This window comes from Lepidochelys kempii, chromosome 9 (genome assembly GCF_965140285.1).
Source record: "Lepidochelys kempii isolate rLepKem1 chromosome 9, rLepKem1.hap1, whole genome shotgun sequence".
In the NCBI taxonomy this organism is placed as follows: domain Eukaryota; kingdom Metazoa; phylum Chordata; order Testudines; family Cheloniidae; genus Lepidochelys; species Lepidochelys kempii.
Genome location: NC_136388.1, coordinates 5,812,876 through 5,833,805, shown reverse-complemented (window position 1 = coordinate 5,833,805; position 20,930 = coordinate 5,812,876). Strand labels below are relative to the sequence as shown.

At 53.5% G+C, this 20,930-nt stretch overlaps 1 protein-coding gene across 3 annotated transcripts; it reads left to right on the top strand.

The window, feature by feature from the left end:
• Positions 1-43: 43 nt before the first annotated feature.
• Positions 44-18,794, top strand: MUC4 (mucin 4, cell surface associated). 3 transcript variants are annotated; one of them, XM_073359092.2, is made up of 13 exons: positions 44-236; positions 4,888-7,770; positions 8,432-8,536; positions 8,840-8,979; positions 9,836-10,000; positions 10,393-10,548; positions 12,784-12,914; positions 13,654-13,742; positions 14,356-14,535; positions 15,747-15,899; positions 16,587-16,706; positions 17,415-17,459; positions 18,545-18,794. In XM_073359092.2, exons 1-13 carry the CDS (start codon positions 176-178, stop codon positions 18,547-18,549), a joined length of 4,233 nt encoding a protein of 1,410 aa, XP_073215193.2. In that variant the 5' UTR covers positions 44-175; the 3' UTR covers positions 18,550-18,794. The 3 variants fall into 3 exon arrangements, with proteins under 3 accessions (XP_073215193.2, XP_073215192.2, XP_073215194.2); XM_073359091.2 differs by having other exon boundaries at positions 8,429-8,536; XM_073359093.2 differs by lacking the exons at positions 16,587-16,706; positions 17,415-17,459; positions 18,545-18,794 and having other exon boundaries at positions 8,429-8,536; positions 14,356-14,540; positions 15,747-15,852.
• The last annotated feature ends 2,136 nt before the right edge of the window (positions 18,795-20,930 follow it).

The window sequence follows — 20,930 nt, the reverse complement described above, 5'->3', positions numbered from 1 at the left end:
CCTTCTTTTGTCAGCCCCTATAAGTAGCCGTGGGCGGGAGCCAGGGGATTGCACCTGTTTCATTCCAGCTCCTGGAGGACGGAGGGAGGAGACCTGCATCTCCCATTAGCTACCTTTTCCCTAGCACACTTCTCCGCCTTCGCAGATCGTACTTGTTGGCGCGCTTCACTGAGACATGGGGATGTGGAGACCAATCCCCTGGACCTTCTTAGGCTGCTGGGTGTGGATTCTACACGGTAAGTCCTGCGTTTTGCTCACTCGTATGTGTTACTGTAAACTGGATCAAGCTGCTGACATAAGCTCGCCCGGCCTCAGAGACAGGGAGGCTCAGAGGCAGAGATTGTAAGAGACTATGGCCTCTTGGTAATGTCTGAAGCTTTATTAACAGTACTCCTGCACTTTTATACCACAGTCTTTCATGAGAGGGGAGACAACTGCTTTACACAGGTAGGTCTCCTGATAGCTGGGGAAACTGAGCCAGGGAGAGTTGAGAATAGAACTTGGGCCTGATCCTGAGATCTGCTGGTCATTTCCTCCAAGGTGCTGAGAACACAGGAGTTAAGGCAGCTCCCTAGTTTGCAGGCGCTGTGCAGCATCTTGCAGGATCAAGCCCAAGAAGAGGGTGAATTAACCTGTTCTCCTTAAAAATGGCATTTGGTCCCAGGTGTTTCTCTGTAAACCCAATGCATTACAGAGGCGTTCTTTGACTGAATGCCAAAGATTTCTGGCAACAAGTTTGTGCTTTGATAAACCAGCCCCACCTCCCCAACCAGAGGGAAATATGCAAGAAGGTACAAATGACAGGCACAGTAATACCCATGTGTTGCCCTTTGCAGAGAAGCTTCCATCAGAGGATGTGAAAGTACTTGACAAACGCGGGGATGTGTTGTTGTTCCCATTTGACAGCTAGGGAAACTGAGCTAGGGTAAGTCCCATAATGTCCTTCTCAGAGAACATAAGAATGGCCATACTGGGTCAGACCAAAGGTCCATCTAGCCCAGTATCCTGTCTTCGGACAGTGGCCAGTGCCAGGTGCCCCAGAGGCAATGAACAGAACAGGTAAACATCAAGTGGTCCATCCCCTGTCTCCCATTCTCAGCTTCTGGCAAACAGAGGCTAGGGACATCATCCCTGCCCATCCTGGCTAATAGCCATTGATGGACCTATCCTCCATGAATCTATCTGACTCCCTTTTGAACCCTGTTATAGTCTTGGCATTCACAACACCCTCCGGCAAGGAGTTCCAGAGGTTGACAGTGCATTGCGTGAAAAAATCCTTTTTGTGTTTGTTTTAAACCTGCTACCTATTCATTTCATTTGGTGGCTCCTTGTTCTTGTATTATGAGAAGGAGTAAATAACACTTCCTTATTTACTTTCTCTATACCACCCATGATTTTGTAGACCTTTATCATATCCCCCCTTAGTCTTCTCTTTTCCAAGCTGAAAAGTCCCAGTCTTATTAATCTCTCCTCATAGGGAAGCCGTTCTATACCCCTAATAATTTTTGTTGCCCTTTTCTGAACCTTTTCCAATTCCAATATACCTTTTTTGAGATGGGGCGACCACATCTGCACGCAGTATTCAAGATGTGGGCGTACCCTGGATTTATATAGAGGCAACATGATATTTTCTGTCCTATTATCTATCCCTTTCTTGATGAGTCCCAATATTCTGTTCACTTTTTTGACTGTAAACACCCCGTCTTCTTGTGTTAACGGGAGCGGCATTGCACTGCTCTGCAGCTTCCTACGTCAGGATGTTCCATCCCGTTACAGATACAGTCTGAGCCTTCCTTAGAGACACTCGTTAGCATCTCTGGAATGCGTTGCGTCCCGTCTTGCCGTCAGTGGCACTGATGCTTGGGGCCACGAGCTTTGAAGCCCTGAGTTCCAGATGTATCATCTCAACGCAGCGGCTCTGGTGTGCCTGGAGCAGGCTGGAATGTGGGCAGTCATTGCGAACTGACTGGGTCGCTGCGCGTGCTGGAAATGCACTAGGCCTGCAGAAACATAGCGCCTCCCCCTAACGAACCCGGCGGCTGCAGATAAAATAAGCAAAAAGGGGGTTTTAAAAATGCCTCCTGCCACTAAACATTCCTGCACAGAGAATCACAGACTTTAAGGTCAGAAGGGACCATTATGGTCGTCTAGTCTGACCCCCTGCACATCGCAGGCCACAGAATCTCACCCACCCACTCCTGTAACAAACCCCTAACCTGAGCTATTGAAGTCCTCAACTCATGGTTTAAAGACTTCAAGGTGCAGAGAATCCTCCAGCAAGTGACCTGTGTCCCATGCTGCAGAGGAAGGCAAAAAAACCCCAGGGCCTCTGCCAATCTGCCCTGGAGGAAAATTCCTCCCCGATGCCAAATATAGTGATCAGCTGAACCCTGAGCATGTGGGCAAGACTCACCAGCCAGACACCCAGGAAAGAATTCTCTGTAGTAACTCAGATCCCACCCCATCTAACATCCCATCACAGGCCACTGGGCATATTTACCGCTAATAGTTGAAGATCAATTACTTGCCAAAATTAGGCTATCCCATCATACCATCTCCTCCATAAACTTATCAAGCTTAGTCTTGAAGCCAGATAGGTCTTTTGCCCCCATTGCTCCCCTTGGAAGGCTGTTCCAGAACTTCACTCCTCTGATGGTTAGAAACCTTCATCTAATTTCAAGTCTATAAACTTCCTGATGGCCAGTTTATATCCATTTGTTCTTGTGTCCACATAGGTACTGAGCTTAAATAATAATGCACATAAAATCTCCCCTCCACCCAAATAAATAAGCCGTGTGCTGCAGTTTACCTGTTGGTTACCTGTGAACCAAGGGGCACGCCTGGGTCTGGGGTGGGGTGGGTGGGGGCAAGGTGCTACTCAGCATGGCTAAGGGCAGCAGGATCAGGATCTAGCAACCTGGCTTTTAACAGCTGTTAGGCAGGACGGCATCTGGCATTCTCCCCAGGAGCCTCGATTGCAGGCTCCCTGTTGTAGGCTCCCGGGTGGCTGCCTGGTCACAGCAATGGCACTGGCCGCCTAGAGATGCACCCATATCCCACTGTGGGTCCCCTAGAAATTTGCCTATAGGGGACATAGCATCGAGAGCGTTCCCTGAAGGAGGCCCTCCGTGGTGTGTCCCATCCCGGCACCCTCAGGCAGCTGCTCACAGCTGCCAATGATTCTGGGACAGAGATACCCCCCCACTCCCCCCGGCTCTCCCTACCCACCCACATGTTCCACCTCCCTGCCCCAGGTCCCCTCTGAACCCCCAGTCCTATCTACCGTTTGTCTGCTGGAGTGTCAGCTTTTGTCCTACCCCATGTCACCTTCTGCCCCTTGGAACTGTACCCATCGAAAGGCTTAGAGGGTGGCACGGTGCTGGGGGCCTGGATGTTAATGATCTAGGTGGGGCTACGCAGAGCAGTGGTTGGCTGGCGTACAAGCAGTTATGCAAATGAGCGACTATGTATTCAGCACCTCGCTCCGTCCGCACCCTGCATGCTCCTTCCGCCTGAACAGATCCACCTACGCGAGGAGTCTGGTTGCACCATGACCAGTCAATAGACTAGCCACACAATACCTCAGCCCAGCTGCTTGGAAAATGCCCCTGTCCTATACTAACCTCTGCAGGAGTGACCGGCTTTCTCACCCCTTGCAAGTCAACTTCCCTAAAACATCTAGCTGACGGCAGCGCCCAGCCTTCTCCTCACCCCCCTGAAATCATCCCCCTCTTAAAATACCTGAGAGATTGAAGCACATATTCAGACTCCTGGATGGACCAAAGATACCCTGGGTTGGATTCTCAGCCCCTTTTGCTCCCTTTACATCACTCAGGTGAAGTAAAGGGAATGTGTAACAGGCCACAAGTCCTCTGCTGGGTGGGGGAGTCTCTGGTAGGTGTAGAGCCAGCGTAGCCAACTCCTTCTCCTCCCTCTCCACAGCCCCCGGTGCAGGAGAAGGTGAGGGGGAGTGACCATAACTCTCTGGCTAGTCCCAGCTGGTACGTGGTTCCCTGGGACTGTTCTGCGCTAAGATGCACCTTGGATCAGGCTGAGACTCAGGGAGTCCCCCAGTTCTGCTACCCCCAGTGTAAGGTGGACAAAACAGGGAACTTGGCCTCCTGAGTGTTTTGGGAAAACAGCCGTTCCAGTCTGGGCCCCATCCTTGCAGTGAAGTTTGCCCCAAATTTGGCTTAGGGTAAGCAAGGTAACATGGGTGATAAGGGTCATATTTTGAAGGCTTTATACAGCACTTTCTTGCACTGTAAAGACATTAACTAATCGGTCCTCACAGCATCCCTCTGAGTTGGCTGTCACTATTCCGCTCTGACAGAGAGGGAAACTGAGGCACACAACTAGTGGTTGATGGCCTGCTTTTCCAAGGGGGTGGCCACCCTCAGCTTGCCAGCAGCAGCAAAGCAAGGAACTGAACCCAGGAGTTCAGGCAATTTGGGGAGGCTGCCATGCTCGCTCTGCTGCTCAAAACTAGCAGGCTGCCCCCCCAAGGTGTCAGAATGGCGTTGCCAAGATGCCATTTGCTCATAGAAGAATGTGCCAGGCCAGGCCCATTTTTAGTAATCCTGGGGGTGGATTACGCTGGGGGGTGCGCAAAAGCCTGAAAACACAGGAAACCAATGGAAAATGTGTGACCTGCTGCCCCTGAAGGAGAAAGCACCTTATGTGGATTCCTTACCCGGCAAACGGAAGTCTAATTGAATTAGCATTGATGCCCGCTCAGTGTCTGAGCCCTTTCCCGGGCGCGCCAAAAGAACCCTGTTCGGTAGCATTGTCCTGCACAGAGAAGCAGTGAGTCGTTTGCGAACCAAGCTGGATTTATAACCAAGCTGCTTCTTAGAATTGCTTATGCCTTTGTTTCATCTCCTCCAGCCTGCGCAGACCCGGGGCCCACCTCTGCTGTCCCAGCTCCTCCAGAGAATGAGCTCACCCCTGGAGCCGGGTCTCCCCCAACGGCGGAGCGCGGTTTGCTCCGTGCCGCAAGCCTGGCAGCCCCGGAGACAGCAATCACCTCGGCAGCACAAGCTCCTCTGTCCCTGTCCGACATGGCGGCCAACGCCGGCGTGACCACGTTGCCTGGAGAAAGCGCCATTTCAAGCGGCCACGCCAGCGAAGCCGGCTCCTCCTTTCCGGCAGAGGTAGCAACAGCTAGTTTGGTGTCAGCGGTGAATGGGGACAATGTAAATTCTGCCCCTGAAACAGTGTCTTCCCCGCCAGAGCCAGGGGCCAGCGGAGGTGAAGCAGTCGAGATCCCGACAGAAGAAGCAGAGACTTCAGCGAGGGCGACAAACCCTTCGCACGCCTCTTCAGAAAACGGGACAGTTGCCACGACTCCAGCAGGAGAAGCAGCCGTCACGTTGGCCTTCTTCTACTCCAGCCCAACAGACCCTCACCCGACCCTCTTCTCACCTGCCGAGCTGGAGGTAACGAGATCAGTTCCTGGCGCGCTCCCCGGGGTCACCACCTCCTCTTCTCTCTCTGCAGCTGCTGAGAACGGGAGAGCCACACCCGGCACTGGAGGGGGACCAGAGGACTTGGCATCCACTGGCACTGCTGTGTCCAGTGGAAGGCCTCTTTCTCCATCGGTGGGAGAGACGGAGTCAACTCATGCAGCGTTCCAGTCTCCTGCCGCCCCTGCTGCTAAGGCCTTCATTTCAGAGACCGAAAGCCCAGGGCATGATGGAGCTAGTGCTCCGGCATCCCCAGATCCACCGTCAGAGAGCGAGACAGGACGAGGAACATCTGCACCGGCAGGGGAAACATCCCCACCTGCCTTTGTAGCCGGGAGGGAAGAGGTTGGGTCATTAGGACCCGCAGAGACTGAGAGAGAGGGGCTCCCCCGAAGGGCGTTTTCTAGCATTACTGGTTCTGCTCACCCGGCTTCAGAGAGCGAGACAGTTACTGCCCCTGCAGCTCCGGAAGGAAGAGAGGAAACCCCAATATCTGTGATTGATACCCAGAGCCAACCAAATCCTTTGCCCTCTGACGCAGAGCAGAGTCTGGCTAACACAGAGGAGCTACCTACGGGAGATCCGGGGGCTTTGTCCAGTGCCAGAACTTCCCCTCATTCCTTTCTAGAGCCTGGGACGGTGACAGCCATACCTACGCCGTCGGGAGAAACGGCCCCGTCTGCCATCCCAGCTCCCAGTGACATCCCAGCCGAGCCGTCCATTTTAGAGAGTGAAAGTACAGGATCCTCCTGGGCTGGATTCTCTGGTGCTCCCAGTTCTCCCCAGGCCCCTCCAGACGCTGCAGTAGGGACAGCCCCTGTTGCTGCTGGGGCAGGAGAGGAACTGGCAAACTCTGGCCAGCCTAGTGTGAAGGGAACACCCCTTGCTCCATCAGTCCTGGAGTCTGCGTCACCCGCCGCAGCAGCCAAAGGGCCTGCGGGAGTAAATGTTTCTGGAGGCTTTGCCAGTGGGGTAGCTGCACCCTCCAGTGCAGAGCTAGCAGCCAATAGGTCAGTGAACGAGGCAGCCACAACATCTCAGGCTGGCACCTGGAGTGAAACAGATCCCTCGCCCCGGGGCGCAGAGCCGAATCCAGCTCCCATGGGCGAGCTGCCAACCGGAGAACCCAGAGCGTTGGCTATGGATTCTCCTCAGCCATCCTCGGCTCGGGAGACAGCCCTGGCCCCGGCACCCTCAGGAAACGGAGAGGATATGGCTAGTCCGGTATCTGTGGCGCATGGAGAAACCCCGATTTCCAACCCCTATCTCCAGAGTGTGACAAATCCCTCACCCTCCGTCCCAGAGCTGAGTCCCGGGGACGCAGCAGAGCTGCCTGCAGGAGAAACAGCAGCCGTGGCCAAAGCTGAAGCTTCCCCTCGTGCGCCCTTAGGAGACGGGACCATGCCAGGCAGACTCACTCCATCGGGAGGAACGTCCCCACCTGCCTTTGCATCTCCCAGCGGAGCCCTGGCTGAGCCGGAAACGACGGGCGATGCAACAAACGGATTGTCCGGTGCCCTGGGGGCTCCCTGTCCAGCCCCCACAAGGGAGACGTCGGCAGCCAGCAAGGGAACATCCGCGCCCGTCTTTGTAGTGCTTGGGGACCCGGCCTCTCTCCCCTCCATCTCACACTCACCGGGAGGCCCCAGCGCCATGGGTTCTGCTCCTCTGTCTTCAGCTGGCGAGAGAGAAGGAAGGGGAGACGCGGCTGCAGCCAACGAGGAAACCACCACCTCTAACCCCGATGGCCAGCCTGCGGAGGCGAGTCCAGCAAGCAGGGCAGAGCTGCCCCTGGGAGAAGGAGGTGTCTCGGCCAATGCTGAGACCTCCCCATATTCACCCTCAGGAGATGGGGGAGCCACAGGAATACACGCCCCGTCAGGGGAAACATCCCCAGCTGCCTTTGCCTCTCCCGGTGAAACCGCTGCTTGGCCCTCAGCTCCAGAGGCTGCACGGCCAGATCCTTTGTTTTCTAGTGCCCCGGTGCCCGTCCCTGCCTCTCCTGAGGGGCCGACAGTAACTGGGCCCGCTGGCGTTACGAAAGAAGCAGCCGTCTCTGCCAGTGACTCAGGAGTCCCCGCAGCATTACCAGGACTGGAGGCACGTACCGGGCAATCGCTAACGACGCTACGCCTGGCCACCTCTCGTGCTCCCTCTGCCACGGGATCCCACTCCCCTTCCCTCCATGCGGAGAAGGGGAAAATGCCCCCAGAACGGGGGGCTAACCTGGGTTCGGCTGGTGCCACCACTCCAGCACTCTCCAGAGGACGGGCAGAGACACCGTTCCCCTTCTTGGGAACAACAGGTATGTCACGCACTGATAACTAGTGTCCCCAGATGGGTTCATTTCAGGCAGTAGCACGTCGTGGGTCTCCCGAGCTCAGGTCTGGGGCACGTGGGGAGACCTGGTTTCCTGGGCAGTGTGGGACAGGGGCCCCCGGGATGGCAGGTGGCCAGGGTGGAAGCCATGTTGGTTTTGTGGAGCTCAGTTATGGAGGGTTACTTAGTGTCTTCTGTGAAAGGCCCGGGTCCTAAATGGAAGTGAGGAATTCAGCGCTTGTGATAGGAGCCTCATAATATTTACTCACGTCTTTGATCTGTACTTTATTTGTGCCTAGCACCTCGGAAACAATGGCCGATACCCCACTAGGCCTCTCCCTGTCAATGCAGGTTTGGGTAAAGCCTTGATCTCCGAATACTTTCACAGCCTGCTTTCCAACCTAGCCTTTCCCTTTTCGCTGCTGGCCCAAATAACAGAGTGCTGCTGAGGCTAGTTATGTACTTGACCATCTGGCCACGTGTCAGGTAGTCGAACACCTAAGTTATATCATTTGTGCCTGTAATAAGTTGCAGAGGTGTGAAAACGGGCCGTAAAAACCCAACTTGTGACGTAAACATCGAGGGTTCTGAGTGGCGTGTGATTTCCCCTCCCAACTCCTGAGATATTGCTTTGGTTGTGTCAGCAGCCCTTCAGTCCGATACTAGAGCAGGGTCTGACCAGGAGCGAACAGCGTCTGTTTCAGCTGGGACCAGAGAAGCCACTACAAGTGGTACAGGACAGTCAGCAACACGTAAGTCACCTACCATGGATTTCTGAGCAAGAGACAGATTTCTGCAACCGAACACGACCTCCACTGTCCCCCTGATGATTTACCCCCGTACAATAACACCTGCTGCTCTGCGGCTGACTCATTGCAGCATCGGGGTCCCCTCGGACCCGAATCCTATGGTCTAAGGAACCCGCCTTAATTCCACGCTGCTTCCCCTGCTCAAACCAGGTCTTTTGGTCCCCTGCCATCTGCTCAGTCCCTTTGATATTTGAAAGTCTTCAGCGAGTGAACTAAAGGAAGCTGCTTGTAATCATTGTGTTTTAGTTACAGCTGTGCCACTGTATCCGTATGGAGCAAAGGAAACCGATAAGCAATTCGTGGAAAGAAGAATGGATTTTAACTCCCCTGTGTTCAAACCCGAGATTGGGTTCCCACTTGGGAAAACGCTGCATGATTCCCTATACGTGAGTCTAAATGAGATGTGCACTTGGCCAGTCCTTTGGAAACGGACAAAGATCTATTGGAACTGGCACAGTGTATTAAGATTTTAGCTGGTCGGGGATAAATGTGGGGGTTTTTTTCTTCATTTTCAACAAATGTGGATTAATTTTTGTAGAAATAAAAATCATTTTTATTGGTGGTTGGAAAAACTATTCCTTGGATTTTATCTCCCATGTCTGGGCCAGGGGTGTTTTCATGGGATTTAGAGGATTTATTAAGATCAGAGTCACTTTCTAATTTAAAAAAAAAAAGTTTTGCAATGAAGCAGTAAAAAATTAAACTACAGTGGGGGCTCCCTTTTCCCCCAGTGCCTGCATGGCATCTGGCTCAGTGCGGGCCTGGCCGGTGACTGGATCTGCTAGGCACTTCAGCAATATAAACAGCGGTAATAATGATCGAATACACACTTCAGTTAGGTCTGATCCCCAAAACCCCTAAAGTCAACGGGCGTCTTTCTATTGACTTCAGTGGACTCTGCAGCAAGCCCATAACTCTCTGTCTACACAGCAAAGGAAAACCCGCAGCTGGCCTGTGCCAGCCGACTTGGGCTCATGGGGCTGTTCCATTGCTGTGTAGATGTCTGGGCTTGGGCTGGAGCCTGAGCTCTGGGAACCTCCCACCTTGCAGGGTCCTAGAGCCCAGGCTCCAGATGGCTACCCAGCAGTGAAGCAGCCCCGCAGCCCAAGCCCTGCGAGCCGGCGTCGGCAGGCACAGGCCAGCTGCGGGTGTCTCGTGGCTGTGGAGACAGACCTTGTGCCTCGTTAGGCATTATTTCATCTCTCCCGTGAAGGAGCTAATGTAAGGAATACTGTCGTTTAGTTTACAGACAATGGACAAATCATTTTCCCAGCCTCGGACAGTGACATGTTCCCGTCTCCAAACCCACCTCCCGGAGGATTTACTGGCCATGAGAAAGTACCAATGGTCGCTGTGTTTTGGGCTAATGCGGATTTCTCCGAAGGCGTTGGCACCATGTTTTACCAGGTCAGTTTTTACACGTGGTGAGGCCCAGCGAGACGTGCTCAACGGCAGGCTCAGTTAGGCTGCCCTTCTTCGCATTATGCAGCGTATGATTTAGCAAGTTGTTGAATAGCCTGCCGCTGTGGAGATGACCGAGCAGTGGGGTTTACAGGCCTTGCCAGATTCAGCAGTTCCTGCTGGTCCCCTAACGTCTGAGTCCATCCTCACTCGGCATGAAATTCGCCCCTTTGCAGAGGGTCTGCGTAAGGCCTAAGCATTGTTTAAGTCCTTAGTCAATGGGAGGAATGCTTGAGTGAGCCGGGGGGTTCCGGTCGCCTTTGATACCTTCGCATGCCTAATGCTAGTTCTGCACTTCCCTGCCCTGGAGGTGTAACATACCTGTGCAAAACCCACAGGAGTTTGTTACTCTGGATTCTGCCGAACACCCGTTTGTCCAAGACGTGGAGGCCAAGATTCGGCGATACCTGAAGACTTCGTACTCTGCAAAATGGACCCTTAAGATCACCTGGGAGAAGGCCCCGGCCTTTCCAGCACGGCAGCCTGTCACTCGGGTAAGTGGCCACGTGGGCTTCAGGAAGCTATTGTCAAAGTGGCTTCCTGCCCCGTACCTCCCAGTCTTGGTCAGGCTTAGGCTGCTGCATTGTGTCTGTGTCCTGTGATACACGGGGCATATTTAGACACCCCTGGCAGCTTTTCTCAAGAGCGCTGTTACTTCTGGATTGGTCTGGATCGATTTCCAAATGTTCTGGGGAACTTCTGAGGAAGGACGATTCAGTGATTAGGATGCTAGTCTGGGACTCGGAAAAGTTGGGTTCAGTTTACTGCTCCACTACACAGGTCCCATGTGACCTTGGGCAAGTCCCTGTCTCTCTGTGCCTCAGTTTCCCATGTGTAAAATGGGACAGTACCTACATTAAACACTGTGAAGTGCTCAGATGCTCATGACGAGGGCCAGATGACCTACGATAGACTGAGTTTGTGAACTTAGAGCGGGCATGAATTCAGAACCCGTGGTACCATTACTCCTGTGCACTCGTTGGGAGAAGCAAGTTAACTTTTGAGTGTTTCACTTGAACATTTATCAAAGATAAATTCACTCCATGCATGAGACCTATGCAAAAGAGGGCTTAGGTGGGTCTCTAGATAAAGCCCCCTATGCTCACTTTTCATTGAGACACCCTAAGTAATATAATCTTTCTGTTTGTTACATGATCAATTGCGTACGGAGCTGATCAAAAACTATCACATGTTGAAACCAATTTTTAAGTTTTTTGTTTCAAACCCTTTGAAATAAGCCCGTTTTTTGGTGATCTGGAATTATTTTTCAAAATATATTTTCAATTTGGCATTTATACACATTTTTATTGGAAACCTTTTCAAAGTGGTTATGGGAAGCTTTGCTTGACCAAAAGAGCTATTTTCAGTAAATTAAAGTGTTTGACAATTTTAATAACATTTTTGATAAAACCTTAGACCTAAAATGTCACAACGCTTGTTAGAGAGCTTATTCCTTCACTCTCCCACTTCCCTGCTCCTTCTCACATGAACAGAGAGCAACAATACCCGAAGTCCAAAGGTGCAAACAATTCGATGTTTATTGGGGTGAACTTCCAGCAACCATGATTCCAGTTTCCTTCCTTAGTGTCCCCCTTCCCCGCTCTGACACCACAGAACCTTACGCCTGTGTCCCTGTTCCCATTTCCCCACCCCCATTCCCTGTTCCCATTTCCCCCTTTAGCAAAACATGATTCCAGTTTCCCCAGCCCCATTCCCTGTTCCCATTTCCCACCCACCCACATCCTGATTGACTGCAGACTATATGGTAAAAGCGTGAGTTCTGCTTAGCTATGCCTTAGCCAATCATTATCTCTGAAATTTAACTAACCAATCCTAACATATTGTTAACATGATTAGCTAACCAATTATATCCCACCACCTTAATTAGTTTACACCCAGCAAAATTAATTATACAGCAGACAGAAACAATCACAGAACCAGACAGAGATTATACAGACAAACAATCGCAAAGTGGGAACTATAATGACAAAACAATACAGAAGTGAGGATTTCACACCCCAGCTATTGATAAGTGAGTTCTTGCCAGACAGGATGCTATCAAACTACGTTTCCTTTCACATCTTCTAGGCACTTCCCTTTCTCTGGAGGCAATCGGCATGGTCAGGACAGGATTGTATCCTAACAGCCCAATAGCACCTTATTTCAATGTGACTAGTTTGGAATGTGAGGATGTGACCGGTCGCTTCCCAGCTTATGGCTGCCTCTGCTGCTTAGCCAGAGGCCTTAGCCTAAGCACAGGGCCTCAGACTATCACAGTAAGAGAAGGCCCTTACACTGGCAGACAGTGATTTTGATTCTTTCTTTTATACCTCTATAACTAGCCAAGTGATAAGAATACACTTAAATTCTTAGAGTACAGGCCTTTACAGACAGGCCTGAATATCTATATCCTAACAATGCTTTCCATGAAAAATAAGAAATGTTGACAATTTTTGGTGGCCAAGTTTGCTTGCCCATTCTTTGGTGGCCTGTGACACTTATTTCGAGAATTACACCTGTTGTTGCTTCCTGTGTCAGGTTTTTATTACTGCCATGCTTTCCGGGAGTTGCACAGATTCACCCTTACGCCCCATTGTCAGAACAGAGAACTCCTCGTTAGCATTAGTGCTGTTTATTGCCTCTCACTGAATAGTGATTTGTACCCCCTCATTTACACTTTGTGGAACACAGCCCCTTCTTCCTTACCCGCACATTTTGTGTTTCTCTAGACAAACACATACCAGGCTGTCCTCACCACGGATGGAATCAAGTCTTATGTCCTCATCCTTTACCAAGATGGCGGCATGCAATGGGATTACACCAAGATGGGTTTGACCAATGTGCTGATGGGCTACTCCAGGTGCTGTATGCTCACTCCTCTATGGAGCCATTAATTCGAATCCCAATTACCCTTTTGCAGCTGGGTAACATTGCAACCTCAGAACTACCATAATGTGCCGTTGACCGTGCCCTTCTGTCTCCCGAGGGTGTTGTGTAGTTCAAATCCAGGCGACCCCTTTGAAGGCTGAGGATTTACAAATATAACTGAGCATTGGGTGTCTTGTGAACTTTGGACTGATCACAATTAAGGGATCTGTCCATTGCTTTGCTTGCAAGTTAATGAATGAGAGAGTCACTCCCGGCTGACTCTCTCCAGATCCAGAGACCAGCACAGGCTTTCAGTCTTTTAGTCTAGATGAAGCCAAACAAGTCCAATACGACTCAAAGTCAAGTTCCCCTGGGAGAAAGCAGAGTGTGTGTGTCTCCTCAGTAACAGGCTACACTCAATGGCGGCAGTTCTCTGCACACTCCGTGAAACCTTAAAAGCAGCCCTACCCCGCCAGCAAAGGCATGGAAGCTTCAGAGCGTTCAGCACCATAGCTGCTTCCTGGCGAGACGGCCATAGGCTCAGCCCTGTGCTCTGTGAGTTGGGGGTGCTTCTCCGTTGATCAGCTGTGTGCCCCCATCCCCCCTGCGTATGAGGTGGGCGATGGGATTGGCAGGCCGGGAGTTGTTCCTAGAGAACTTGCTGGGGCTGGTGTGGAGACGAACCCTGCTCCTGCCAGGAAGGGTGATGTAGGGTTTGCTTTGTTGTTCAGCGGGGATGGACTTTACCGAAATGCTGATCTGACCCGAAGGCCCCCAGCCGCCAAATATCGCCCCGACCAGGTCAGAGGCTACAACACAGGTATGGGCACCGCAGCCAAAGGGTTTCCTTCTGCTGCTGAGTGGAGATGGGCAAAGACTGTGCCGAGGTGAGAGATTCCCAGGTTCTCCCAGACGCTGTGGGTGAACTCCTGGCTCTCTTGAAACCAGGGCAAAACTCCCAGGGCTGTCAGTGGGACCAATCTTTCACGGTGAGTTACTGGTCCCTGATGAACCGCTGAATGGCCACCTGGATGTTCAGCTAACTCCCCAGGAATGCCCCTTGCGCGGTACTGGACCCAGGCAGACATGCCCCTCAGGACTGGCTGCGCCCATGGCCTGTTACTTTGCAAACCGGGGATGATTCCTACGTCCACTCACAGTGACAGTGCCTAGCTGAGAGACCATCCCCAGAGCGACCGCGATGGTGCTTTCAGACTCGGAGCGTGAGTTTCTGGAGCGTTCCAATGGCGACATTCGGAGGCTGTAACAAGGCCCGGGTTACCACCCCATTTCAGAAAATATCACCAGTTAGTCTCCTGTATGGTCAGAGCTGTCCAAGAACTCAGCTTAGTCAAGTCTCTCTCTGCCTGAGCGAGTACAATCTTGCTGTTGACTCAGTAGAAGGCAAAACCTGTTGATTGTTTTTGCCCTAGATCTGCGTGGGCTGTGGATATACAGTCTAGCCAGTCATGTGCGTGTGAACTACAGACTGAGGTGTCTGGCCTGGCTTAGCACCCAGCAAGATCCAGCGGGTTGGAACAAGGATCTGCCGTCCTGCCCTTGCTCTCTGCGACATGGAGCGTTGGATCGGCACTACCGACAGAGCCGAGGAGGTGGGGTATGCTGACAATGCCAGGGCCAGATGGGCCTGTTAGATCTAGTCCTCACCACGCTCTGAGCGAGGTTAGCTCTAACATGGCACCTCGCTTCACTGTGAATGAGATGGACTCATGGCTTCTCCTTACGAGGCTGTTACGGGTTAGTATGGAGAAAGCTCCTGCCCCACAGAGAGGGCCGGACCTGCTCGTCTCCATAGAGACCCAGCAGCCGAGAAGGGGTGCAATCCCCCCAGTACCTCTTCCCCTGCAATGACAGGGAATTAGTTACGTGGACCCATCCCTCCCTAAGCAATGATCCCAGCTCAGCTCTTGTGGGGAGAGAGAATCCCGGTTCCTGCCAGCGGATATACAACTCACCATGGGTCCCAAGCCCATTCAGGCCCCAAACTCTGTCCCCTGTAGTTTTGGGCTGTCTTCTCAAGAATGGTGCTTAGCCATTTTATCTCGTTTATCCTCAAAACACCCCTAGGGGCAGGCAAGCATTGGTAATTAACTCTGTACACAGTGGGGAGACTGAGGCACTGCAGGGTCCATGAACCCTCTCTCCTGCTGTGATCTGAGACAGGTCAAAGACAGGCCACACCCAGCCTGTGTGCCCAGCACTCGACCAGGCTACTTTGTCTGGGATTTAGCCTTTGCAGGTGAATTGATACTGTTTGCTCATGTCTCCCCTTTGCGAGCGAAGCATTGCCTAGAGAGGCTTGAAAGAGACAGCAGCAGGAAATTCACCCAGCTCCAACTTCACTCGGTCCCTCTATCCGTTTACACTCGGTTGTAATTTAATGATTCTGGGGTGTGTCTCTGCCCCGCCCCCCCTTACGTTTGTTGCTGCAGCGTGAGTGGACCCTGGAATCACCACAGCCCGCAGCAGCCACGATGCATAATGAATTGACCCGGGCTGTGATAAGGGGCCGTCAAAGGTCCTGAATGCCCAGTTAGAAACCAGGTATTGCTGGATATCCCCATTGCATGGTGAGCTGGAGAATAAATCCCGACACAAGAGTATGTGAGTTCAGGGGCTCAGAGGAGCTTTGTGGGAACTGGCTTGCTAAGATCCTGAGTCAAAGCCTGCTGAAATCCAGGGGAACCTTTCCATGACTTCACTGGGCTTTGGGTTGGGCTGGAAACCCAGGGGCTGCACTGCCAGAGAGGCCTTTTGTGCTGCACGGCTCCGGGGCTGCCGCGCAACTGGTGGGTTGTTGCAGGTTTGGCGGACGACCGTGTGACGATGCTGTATCCAGCCTCCCCGAACCAATACGGCGCCGGTGTCCGCTGTCTCTACAACAGCCAGAACGAGCTCGTTGACGGGCGGCAGGAGAGATCCTGGAAGGACTCACGCCAAGTGTCCCCCGACCGTGGTAAGCGCGTCTGAGGAGTTTTGGCAACTGGCTCCCCCGTCGTGCAACGGGAGCCACGTGGGCTGGGCCTTCCTCAGCTTTTTGGTGATTTTTCCACGGACATTAAGATTTTTCTTTGACTGTCTGGGTAGCTGTGAGGCCAGTGGGTGCCTGCCCAGTGCAATTCCCAACCTGTTACTAACTGGTCCACACCAAGTGCTGGAGGCACAAGACAGGGCAGACCAGGTTGCAGCGGGATCGGCGTATTACTAAGATCAGATCCCGCTAATGAGAATAATGTCACTAAATTGCTCTGAAATATGAGTTCCCGGTGTTTGACATTTTTTCACTCGAAAGGGCTTGGGGTGGAGTTCCTGGGTTAATTAAAATGCCCTCTTGGCTCTAATGGAAGAGTTAGGTGAGCAAAGACTGCAGGATTGGGCCCCCCGCGCTGCATCACACGGCTGATTCGGCATTTGCCATTGCTCATAAACAAGGCTTATGAACCGTTTTAACTTCTCTGCACATCAGCTTTTGTCAGTTTGTCTGCTAAGGGAGGAGCGACGCGTGGGACCCAATCCAAGAGCTACTGACAGAAATGGGGTGTTTTCTTCACTGACTCCAAGGGGCATCGGATTCTGCCCAGTTTCCTGGCAGATGTTTGTAACCTTTCCCTGTGTAACACTGCGCTGTAATTTCCATCTCCAGATACAGAGTTAAAGTTGCATGACTGGTGTTGCCGGCAGGCGGGGAGCCCCCAGCTCTGTGCTAAGTACAGTCAGAAGAGACCAAAGATCAGCTGTGCTGGATACAGGCTGCCAAACCAAAGTGAGTTCCTGGAGCTGGGACGCAGGGAGTGCACCTGTCATCTGCCAGCTTAGGCGTGATTCTCCTAGGGGCTGGGGGCTGAACGTTAATGCACCTTTGGCTAGTTTAACAACAGCCAGCAGCAAAAGCTAAAAGCACTCCAGAGAATCCGTGCATGGGTCGCTTTCTGTCTCCACCTTTACGTTATTTTCATCCCCTTGTACTGAGTTCTCTGCACACCTGGTGTCAAGATTTCCAAGCAGAACCCACTGGGCCAGGTGAGGATTTTTACAGAATCTGGAGCTGGTTGGCTCTATGGGTCTCAGCTTGTATGGTTGTACTTTGGACATCCATAGGACAGGGGAAAAGGTTGCAGTGAAATGGATCTCTGTGTAGCGGGCCAGCGCCAGGCCTATGCACTACTGAAGTGCCACAGGGAGAAATTTACACAGTGTAAAACTGTTCACGCTCAGTTTTTCATGCCTTCTTCTTGAGCTGGCTACTGTTGAAGCCCGGAGACTAGACTCAATGGGTCACTGCTCAGAGCCAGTATAGCAAGTCATATGCTTCTTGGTAAAAGCTCTGATTTCTCCTGCACCGATCATGTTATTAGACCAGGATCCCAGCTTGTTAATAAGCTGTCACAATCGGAGGATGCTAGACTCAAGTGAGAGTAAAGAACAACGCGATGCCAGCCCACACCATTTCCTCTCTTTCTTTCTCCAACAGCAAGGTCCTCAGAAGAGGCAGAGAGCTATTCCGAGGAAGGAAGAGGTGAGCACGCTGGGCGGGGCCGGGCTTTGCGTTCCTTCCTGTACCCTGGTCCCCTGGCCCGAGAACTTTCTTACTAGCTGAAAGCAGGCAGAGCAGCTCGGAGAACTGGGGAGCTCCACCAGCAGGCAGACGTGGAGGAGCTGATTTGTCCAGGGTGCTGAGCACCTGCAGCACCAGTGAAAGCCAACGGGAGCTGTGGGTGCTGAGTGCAGGAACTGGATTCCTGCAGTGCCCCACCAGGGCCTTTGTTGTTTTATGGGGCTTCCAGCCCCAAGGTGTGCAGGGAGCAAGGGACCCTCAGCGGAGGGAGCTGCATTTCCTCAGAGCACAGGATCTGTCGGTATAAATGTGCCTGGTCGGTTTTGCGAGGGGGGCAGTAAGTGAGTAATTTGTGTGGATCCTAACTGTGCTGCCCCATGGGTGGTAGCTCACTAGCCTTGTTCCCTGGCAGCTGTGGTCATTGCTTTCGCATCCTGGGCTCTGGCTTTTGTGATACACTCCCCAGGGGCTGGTCCTGGGGCTAACGCCCGTTGAAATCAATAGGAGTGATGCACCTAAAGAAGCTGGATCTTTGAAGATCCGGGCCTGGTTCATTCTGTCCAATGCGTTTGCCATGGCCAGGGAGACAAAGAGCCGACAGCTGTCCCGTGTTATTGCACGATCCTCTCATTTTCATCAACTCCCCCCCCCCTTGGCGAGAGGAAACGCGGGTCGCGCTGATTTCACTCGCGCTGGGATGGGCGTCGCTAGTCATGTACGATTTCTGTGGGGTTTGTTCACTGACTGGTCTGCAGCTTGGAAGCCTGCCAGGATTTTCCTGGCATGAGCAGGACAAATTTTCGCACATGGGTGTTATTCCGCAAGCCGGGTAGCGAATGTCCCATTTCAGCCACCTCCGTGCTGCTGCAGGTGTGGGTCTAGGCTCGCTACGTGAAGGCAGTTATGCCATGGGCCAATGTTCGACACTTCAAGCTAGGTCCCGCCATCTTCATTTCAGGCCTTCCGGTAAACGACGGTTAGGTACGCCTGCTGGTGGTGGTGTTTCTTTAGCAGAAGCCCTTGGCGCTTCTTTTTATTCGTTACAGATTGAGACTCCATCTGCTCCAGGCCTTTGGCTGTTCTCCACGGCCACCCTCGCCCCTGCTTCGCTAAATGGGACCCGTAAAGAACCCGTAACACGATGGGAGATCTCCTCCGTGGAGGGTAGGGCTGAAGCGTTCCCGATTCGCAGAGCTGCTGGGACGCTCTGGGGGGGAAATCCGGCAGGTTTTGTAAGAGGGCGTCCGTGTTACCCAAAGAGCAATTCCTCTTTGCAAATAAAGACTTGGAAGAGTATTCGCACCAGTGACCGTGTGCCAGCAGCGTGCTCGGAACACGCAGTCCGACCTGGCGGTGGCAGGAACGCCGACCATCGGGGTATTCGAGCACCAGCGTAGGGGGTCACCCGGGCCCGTGCCCATGGCTGGGGAACCTGCTACGGGGGGAGGTCGCTGGTGCGCTGTGGAATGCTTTTCTCTGTGGTGGATCACCACTGAACAGCGTTTCAAAGGGAGTGAAAGGAAGAGTGAGAGGGGGGCTGCTGGCTGCAAAAGGAGGGAGCTGCAAGCAGAAGGGAAGGAACCACAAAGCCAGGAGAGCCACTTAACCTTGGACAAAAGGGCTGCTCCTGCTGGACTGGCTCCTGTGACTAGTGCCAGTGACATCAGGCAGCTGGAGAGCGGGTTGTTGTGAGCGTTTGACAGTCAGTAACTCTGGCCCGTGGCACGTTTCTGCTCCCGGCTGGGCTGAGCAGAAGCGGGGAGTTGGGCTCCAGGGCGGACACGCACAATAAATGGGAGTGGCGCATAGGCCTTGCGAATGGCACCCGGTAAGTCCTCCCTCAGCCCTGTTCGGAGGCCGTCAGCGGTGTGGGGGCTCTGTGGGGGACATCTGGGCCCGGGTGAATTTCCTCCACAAGATGAACAAGTTCCCCAGCCGGAGGCCGAACAAAGGCCAGTTGGTGGCAGGGAAGGGAGGTAAAGTCAACGTGGGCACACGGGGCAGCATTTTCACAACGGGGCAAACTAACCTTTGCAACAGCGCCCCAGGAACGCGGCCGAGCCGCCCGCACTTGACGGCAAGCCTGGACGTCTCTTTTGAAGAGATCTGCTCTTGCGCCGCCAGAAACGAGGGGCTGGATGGAGGAACCGCGGGCTGGAAGCCTCTGCCCTGGGTTACACAGCTCCGACGAGGTGATCAGCCCGGTGCCGTCTGGCCTGGGAATCGAGGAGGCCCGACGCCCGCCCCTACGCTAATGGCCAGACCAGGGCGCCAGTGTTTTGACTGGCTGTGTTGACTCACCTACAGGGGCGGGAACTCCGCATTCCCTTTGCGGCGCTGGCCTTGCAAAGCAAATACACCCTCACTTCAGCAGCCCTTCAAACCTCCCCTCGGTTTGCTTCCACAGCTGGGACAATTTGGCTGGGAAAGGTGGGTACAGTCCCCTGGGCAGTCTGCAGCCCTGGCACTAAGCCAGCCCTGCTGGGAGTGAGGACTCATGCAGTGAGGACTCAAGTCCGTTCTCCACCCCCCGCCCACCCCCCCATTCACTGGGGCCCGGGATCCAGCCAGGGCGTGGCACACAGCCTGGGGCCCAGCAGATCAGGGGTGAGAGTACTGGGGGGTGGGGGTGGGTTTAAGGGCACAGACGGAGGATTTCTATAGCCCACCAACCATGGCCCATAACACGCTTCACAGGCATGGATGAGCTGGGACACACCCGTACCCTATCATTGCATGCTGGAGAAGGGGAAACTGAGGCCCAATGAGCGGCTGGGACCTGCCCAAGGCCACCCAGCAGGTCAGAGACAGAATGAGGACCAGAACCCAGGCGTCCGGGACCCTGCTCTGCTCACTAGAGCAGCCCATTTGTTTAGCGGAGGGTGTGTGTGTACCTGATGAGCCCAATTCAAGGGCATTAAAGGGGCAGCAGCAGGTGATGGTGGGCGACCCTCAGCCGGGGCCCTTTGCTGTGCGTGTCAAAGCGAGTCTCAAACTCTGTCCAGGCCGGGGCCACGTGCTCCTCGTGCAGCTCCCCTGCACTCTAGCTGTGGGGGGGCAGGGGCAGGGCTGCCAGGGCAGACCCCTTCTGCAGGGAATGGTGGGTGGCCACAGCAATGGCCCCAGGTGCAAGCAACCCTCAGACTCACCTGGACTAGCTTCCTCCGCAAGGAAAGGGCATCCCAATGCCCATGGTCACTGCCCCCATTTCTGTGTCAATGGGCCCAGCCCCCCGCCCATGGACCTCGCCCCATCCCTGTGTCCTTTGGCACTGTCCCCGACGATACCCGTGGGCATTGCCCCAGCCCTCTGGCCCTTAGTGTCCACGGGTGCTGGCCCCATTCGTGTCTGTGGGCCTGCCCCATCTCTTTGCCTCCCAGATAGGGCCCATGGGCACTGCCTCCAATCCCTCTGCCCCCTGATCCTTGCACA

Bases quoted from the DNA above. Each gene is read 5' to 3' on its own strand.
- MUC4 (XM_073359091.2), top strand. From the start codon at position 176: ATGGGGATGTGGAGACCAATCCCCTGGACCTTCTTAGGCTGCTGGGTG. The intron at 7,771-8,428 runs GTATGTCACGCA...TGGTTGTGTCAG, and splicing joins CCCCTTCTTGGGAACAACAG to CAGCCCTTCAGTCCGATACT. The intron at 12,915-13,653 runs GTGCTGTATGCT...TTTGTTGTTCAG, and splicing joins GTGCTGATGGGCTACTCCAG to CGGGGATGGACTTTACCGAA.